Here is a 7644-nt window from a genome sequence, read left to right as displayed (position 1 = left end):
TCATGCTTGGTAGGGTGGAGGGTCCTCGAAAGAGGGGGAGGCCTTCAACGAGATGGATTGACATGGTGGCTGCGATGATGGGCTCAAGTATAGCAGGGATTGTGGGGCTGGCGCGGGATCGGGCAGTGTTTTGTTCTGGTGTGCATGGGGTCGCTAAGAGTCGGAAAAGACTTGATGGCACTTAACAACAACAACAACATCACTATGGAAGTAGATTGCCCAACCATGTAGGTTATTCCTTTTGATGATATCCCACATGAACTTTAGGCTTTCTTCATTTTGTTTTGATCTTTTTTTCTAATTGAAACCTTTCCAAAGATGTATTGAGGTACTTGTCTTTGATCTCACTAATTCTGTGTTCCATTGATTCAATTCTACTCCTTTGCCCGTTCCATGTGTTACCTATTTCTGAAAATTTACTATTAATCTTCTGGATTTCCATCTGTAGATTGTGTATCATTTCTAATTTTTCATTTATTTTGTCATTCTTGTATTTTGTTCCAAAATTGTTCTAGGGTTTAATATGTGTTCTCTTCAGTTTTGCCAGTGTTTTGCTTGTTCTATCTCTCAATCCATTGAAAGTACCTATATATAATTCTTTTGAATTCATTATCAGGGAGTTCCAATGGTGCTTCTTCCTCGGGGATGTGTTTTGGGTCTGTATCCTGATCCCTTGTTTCTCCTGCTTTATCTTGCTTTCTTGTGTGTGGACTGTGATGCTCTGTTGTCTCCAAGGCATTGTGATGTTTTTGTGTTTATATTTAATTGGTGATTGCATGTTGGAGTGACTTCTCCATGATTTTGTTTTCTTGCGATGTTGTCTACATAAACAAGGTACTGTATTCCTCTATTCACTAGTTGACAGCACTTCACCACCTCTCTCCTTTCCTGTTGCCAGCCTCTGGTATGCCCTGCTGTCCTTGGGAAACAGCCTATTCTTAGGTCTCTGGAATCCAATGAGAATGCTGTCACTTTAAAATCCAATATGGCCATTGCTTGTAAACATTCAGAATGACTGTGCCCTCTGGACAGCTGAAAGTCTACAGCTCAGGTTTTCTCCCTCCGTGCTGTTTCCCTTCCTAGTCATAAGCCACCAACACAGTTGTCCCTGCAGCCCTTAGCGAGTAGGGATGATCTTAAGGTCAATTTTCATGTCCCAACACCACTTGGAAATATTCAGGCTGTTGGTCCTGTTAGAGTAGCTGACAGTCCACAGCTCCGGCCATCTCCATATTCACTGTTTTCATTCAGGTTTTTCCACTAGTTGTTGCCTAATCCACTTCTGTATACTTCCTTTCAAAGCTCAGGGCTCCAGGATTATCTTCTGTATCTCTGTCAATTGGTTTCTCTTTTCTTTGTTGAAGAAGGTCTGTGTAACTTGTCTGCCTATTCTGCCATCTTACTGGAAGTCCTCTTGACTGCAGTGTTTTTTTTTTTTTTTTTCTTGTTGTTGTTGTTTTTTAAAATTGGTGTGAAAGTAGTCCCTGGAGACCATTATCAGAGTAAGTTGCCTTTTCTTCTCCATGACAGTTGTTAGGCACTGTCAATTCTAATTCATAGCAATCTTGTATGATGAAATAGAACTGTCCCCTGTATCACTTTTTTTAATGTCTCAATCTAGGCCTTTTTTTTACAGTATTATTTCATTGTACTTATTTTATTATAAAGTTATCTAGTTTAATGTATGGGGATTATTATAAAATAGTTGTATTAAATAAGTTTTGCATTTTGAATTAACTTAGACAAAGCCTAGTATGAAAATATAGTTTTAAAAAGAAACTATCACTATAATCTTTATATAGTTCACAAGCACTGAACTTGCTTATACCTCTCACTTAGTGAAGAAAAGATGATCTTTGAAAGTCCTTACCCATCTCGATCTTTTCACATTTTTAATTATATTAAACAAGAAGGCTATTCTAGAAGGTGGTTTGAGAAATGTTATTCAGATGTTTAACAAGCATTTTGCCTGTATTGATTCTATGACTTTTGAAAAATATTTATATGAATTTCTTTTGAAAAGTCTCATTCTTATAAAATTTTTAAAGTCTTCCCCAAGAAAGCAAAGCATTAATGCATTGTAAAATATCCTGATGTACTTTAAAACATTTTTAATTATAGGAAGAAATCTATAGCCAAACAGCCAAAACTAGAAGATTTTCTTGAAGTCCAGGTAATCCTCTATATGTACATCTTTTTTTGATCAATAAGTGCTATGATCATTTTATGTGTTGACAATATTATCATGTATGTGAGTATATATATTCTCTTTCAGTCTGGGTACTAAAATTCTCCCTAAGATCTTTCTTTCTTGTTGGTCCACTTTTCCCAGCTAGTTTTAGAAAATGAAATGGTAAATCCAGACATGTTTACTATCAAGGTTATGAAAATTACCCTGGTTTATTCATTTAGAGGGAATATTATGGAGGAAAGAAAATCATATTGGGAGTCAGAACAGGCACTTACTTTTTATGTTGTTTTGGACAAGTCTTTTTGATTTATTTGAACTTCATATCCATCTTTAAAATGGCTACCTTTTCTACTTCAAAAAAGTACAAGAGAAGTAAGACGCAAAAGTGGAAAAGTCTTCCTAAATTGTAAAATTATATAGCCCACTCTTTCTAATATGTTTTCAATGAAAGGAATACAGGTAATCCAAGTTATTTTATTTTGGTTTTGTATTATTATTATTATTTTTTTTTTTGCTACAGATTAACTTCTTAATAATTCTCATAACATTCACCACCTATTTCAGTGGGTGGCTGGAGTTAAGCACCCTACAAGTGTGCATCAGGATCATTCAAGGATTAGCCTATAGGGTCACTATAAATACAAATTGACTAAATGGCCATGGGTTTAATTTGGAGGAAATGAGGGTGCTATTTGAGATATTGAATATAAAATATACTACTTGATGATATTAGTTTTCTCTTGCAGTGTAACAGATTACCACACACATTTAGCAGTTTTAAACAGCATACATTTATTATCTTACCCTTTCAGTGGGTTAAGAGTTCAGGAGTGGATTAGCTGGGTTCTGTGCTCAGGGTGCTCAGTCTGCAATAAGGCTAGGCTGTGTTTTTGTAACTTTTGGTCCTTTTGGTTGTGGTAGAATTACTTTCCTTGTGGTTGAGGATTGAGGTCCTCAGCTTCTAGAGACCATCTGTATTTCCCAGATACGTGGTCTTCTCCAAGGCATTTCATATCCTAGCAGCTTGCATTTTCTTTAAGACCAGACAAGAGAAAGTCTCTTGTCTGGTAAGACAGAGTCATATAATGTAACATGACCATGAGGGTAACATTCTATCATGTTTGCCATGGAATGTAATATAATAAAAAGAAGTGACATCACATCATGTTGCCATATTCTATTACTATAAACATGTCATAGATCTCACCCACACTCAAAGGGAGTAGATTACATAGGAACTGGAGATCATGGGGGCTATCTTAGAATTCTGGCTACCACATGTACTGGCTAGTTATCTTAGACAGAAGAGCAATTTATGTATTTACAAAATTTATTATGATCCCATTATACTATTTAAATTTGAAGTCTCTAATATCATTTAAAGTTATTTTTTTACTGACTTTAAAGTCAAAGTTTTCTGTGTTGATAGAATTTTTCTTCAGAGAGTATCTATGGATTTGATGAAAATTTAAAATTAATTCTTCCTTACTCCCACCAACATTCTGTTATGAACCACTGCAGATCTAGTCCATTTTGCAGAGATCAATAGATTTGCTTAAGGTTAGAGAATAAATTAATAGTAAAATCTGTACTTCAAACATAGCTATTTTTGAGTCCTGCTCAGTGTTTGCAATAATAATGAAGTTGATTCAATTTTGCTTCTTCATGCAGGCATGATTAATAGAATCAGTTATATGTCTAAGCAATATCCTATATACCATATTTTTGTTATCCTAGAGACACTTGACTGCTAACCAGAAGGCTGACAGTTCAAACCCACCAGTCACTCCTTGGAAGGAAGGTTGGGCAATCTACTTCCATAGTAATACCGCCTCAGAAACCCAAGGAGGGGTGGCTATGAGTTGGGGCTAACTCGATGGCACATAACAACAACAACAACAGATACAATTTATGTTATTCAATTTTTAGACTAGGAAACTCAGAGATGTTGTTAAGTAACTTGATTAGGTTTATGGTTATTAGGTGGACTCTGATTGGACTGGATAACCCAAAGATCCTTTCTTTTTGTAGGTAGGGGGAAAGATGACTTAGAGTATAAATTCAAATGTGATATCTCCATTTGCTACATCTTTTCAAAGGTCATCACCTTTCCAAACTTACAGAGCCTTCACTTAGTTTCTGTATGCATAGTGCCAGTGTATAATAATCTCCTTTCCTGATTCTCAGATGTGAAGAAATCCCTAATTCAAATATAAACAATAAATATACTTATATTCCATATGTACTTTGAATAAAGTTTTTGCATATAACATAATGTCATGGATGAGGGAGAGAATTGATAAAGAAATATGGATTCTTTTTCTCTAAAGTTAGGCCTTTAATGAAATTTGAAGCTGAATTATGTTAGTATGTACTGCAGACATACTCTCACAGACTAGTTCCAACATAGTAAATGCACATATAGAAGGGGAATTATATTGCTATTGTTAGGCACCCTTAAGTCAGTTCCAACTCATAGTGACCCCATGCACAACAGAATGAAATACTTCCTGGTCCTGAGTCATCCTAACAGTTATTGCTATGTTTGAGCCCATTGTGCAGCCACTGTGTCAATCCATCTCATTGAGGATCTTCATCTTTTTCACTGACCCTCTGTTTTACTAAGCATGATGTCCTTCCGAGGCAGTATCACTATGGAAGTAGATTGCCCAAACTTCCTTCTGAGGAGTGGCTGGTGGGTTTGAACCGTCAGCCTTCTGGTTAGCAGTCAAGTACCTTAGGCACTATGCTACCAGAGCTCCCATATATATATGTGTTTGTGTGTGTATAATTATTTTTTTAATTTAAAGATAACTTTTGTAGCAGATTTGCTCAATGTAGTACATCATTTGATTTATTGACTGTTGCTACCATGGGAACTGATTATGGATCCAAGTAAAACGAAGTCCTTGACAACTTTCATCTTTTCTCCGTTATTCATGATGTTGCTTATTGGCCCACTGGTGAGGATTTTTGTTTTCTTTATGTTGAGGTGTAATTTGTACTGAAGGCTGTAGTCTTTGATCTTCATCAGTAAGTGTCTCAAGTCCTCTTTACTTTTAGCAAGGAAGGTTGTGTCATCTGTGTGATGTAGGTTGTTCATGAGTCTTCCTCCAATCCTGATGCTTCATTCTTCTTCATATAGTCCAGCTTCTCAGATATTTCCTCAGCATATAGATTGAAAAAGTATGGTGAAAGTGTTTAGCCTGGATGCACACCTTTCCTTATTATAAACTATGCTGTATCTCCTAGTTCTTTTGGAATGACTGTCACTTGTTCTGTGTACAAGTTCTGCACAAGCACAATTAAATGTTCTGGAATTTGAATTCTTCACAAGCTATCCATAATTTGTTATGATACACACAGTTGATGTCTTTGCAGAGGCAATAAAGCACATGTAAACATCATTCTGGTATTCTTTGTATTCAGCCAATAACCATCTGACATTAGCAATGATATCCCTCATTCTGTGTCCTCTTCTGAATCCAGCTTGGATTTCTGGTAGTTCTCTGTTAATATACTGCAGCTTTTTTTTTTTTTTTTTTTTAATTTTAATTATCTTCAGCAAAATTTTACTTGCATATGATATTAAGGATACTGTTCTACAATTTTCATATTTTGTTGGATCACTTTTCTTTGAAATGGGCACAAATGTAGATGTCTTCCAGACAATTGGCCAGGTAGCTGTTTTCCAAATTTGTTGACGTATACAAGTAAGTGCTTCCAGCATTGCATCCATTGGTTGAAACATTTCAGTTCATGTTCTGCCATCTCCTAGAGCCTTTGATTGCACTGGCTTCAGTGCAGCTGGGACTTCCTCCTTCAGTGCCATTAGTTGTTGATCATATGTTACCTCCTGAAATGGTTGAATGTGGACCAGTTCATTTTGATACAGTGACTGTGTGTATTAGTTCCATCTTCCTTTAGTGCTTCCTGTGTCATTCAATATCTTGCCCATAGAATCCTTCAATATTGCAACCTGAGGCTTGAGTTTTTTCTATTTCCTTCAGCTTGAGAAACGTCAAGTGTATTCTTCCCTTTTGGTCTTTGCACATTTCATTATAATACTTTACTTTGTCTTCTTGAGCCACTGTTTGTAATCTTCCATTCAGCTTTTTTACTTCATTTCTTCCTTTCATTTTAGCTACTCTACATTCCAGAGCAAGTTTCAAATGTTTATCATGGTGCTGATATTGGTCCAATTGTGAGGATTTTTGTCTTCCTTATCTTGTGGTATAATTCATACTGAAGGTTACAACCTTTGGTTTTATGTTGCTGAAACTCTGGATTCTGTTATATTTCTCTGATGACTGGTACTTTTTTTTTTTTTTTTTTGCTTTAATATATCATTAACATGATTGGATACAAAATGGAGATTCTGCATTTAGGCAGTAGTTCATATTGTATTTCAGTTTTTTTTAGTTTTTCTAGGCTGCTTAGGGTCTTCCCTATGTATGTGTGTTTCAGGGTCAGGTAAGGATTTGGGAAGCAATTATACAAAGATGTTGAGACTCCTTTTTGTATGCTCATGTCTGCCTATCTAAATTGCACATGCAAACATGCTGTGCCTGAAACTTCCAAGCAACTATGTGACTGTTAGGAATGAGGCACATAGGCCTACTGGCACCAACCATTCCATGGATGTTATGATCAAGGTGGACATATGAGACACTTACACAGTGTTGACAAAGTGAAAGCCATTATTATTTACAGAAAACAAATGATAAACAATAAGAACATATTCCCAAAGGGGAAATGCTTACCCTTTCCTGATTTACCTATGCCCATTCTTATGTTGCTAGGTAGACACACTGTGGTTTAGGACAGATGCTATGTTTATGTCTAAACATATGCCTCTAGCTGTCAGCACCCTGTCCAAGGCTTCTGCTCTTCTGCTGGGCCTGGTTGGGCTTTGCCTTGCTGGGGGGAAGACCTCTGCACTGAATCTCCCAAGCTCTGCTTCTGGGCCCTCCAAAGCCTGTGCTGCTGGCTCCTACCACATCTGTGGGACTCTCTTGCTCCCATGCTCCTTGGCTCCCACTGCCCAGGACAGAAGGTGTGCAACCCCTCACCAAGTCACAGTCAGGCCTCTCTTCTCCTGCTTAAGCATTATAGCTCTTTTAGCTCTAATGGTAAGCCTCCTGCCCAGATGTGATTTGCTCTGCTCTGTTGTAGAAAGATCCCTATATAGGATCCTATGAGGCAACCCCTGCACAGGGCATAATCAGGCCTTTGCCATGCACAAGCAAATGTTCGTTTTTTGTTTGTTTGTTTGTTTTGTTTTGTTTTTTAACTTTACCCATAAACGTCTTGCACAAAGTGCTCAGCAATTACTCCATGGGCCAGCAAACCTACTGAAGCTCCCTCTCTCTTTGGGCTGGCAAGCCCACCACTGTTGTCTCTTGTTCTCTCCAGTGTTCACTCTTTCTTCTGGGTCTAGGAACTTCTCAGAC

At 37.1% G+C, this 7644-nt stretch overlaps 1 protein-coding gene across 1 annotated transcript in view; it reads left to right on the top strand.

The window, feature by feature from the left end:
• The window catches only part of CCDC7 (coiled-coil domain containing 7), a 370614-nt gene that overhangs the window by 215545 nt on the left and 147425 nt on the right, over positions 1 to 7644 (top strand). The window contains exon 13 of the mRNA XM_007942477.1: positions 2122 to 2173. Coding sequence (XP_007940668.1) covers positions 2122 to 2173 — 52 coding nt within the window. The remainder of the gene's footprint in view (positions 1 to 2121; positions 2174 to 7644) is intronic.

This window comes from Orycteropus afer, unplaced genomic scaffold (assembly GCF_000298275.1).
Source record: "Orycteropus afer afer isolate SDZICR_OR568_19922 unplaced genomic scaffold, OryAfe1.0 scaffold00090, whole genome shotgun sequence".
Lineage (NCBI taxonomy): Eukaryota > Metazoa > Chordata > Mammalia > Tubulidentata > Orycteropodidae > Orycteropus > Orycteropus afer.
Note: the sequence above shows the minus strand (reverse complement) of the source record. Positions and strands in the feature narration are given on the sequence as shown.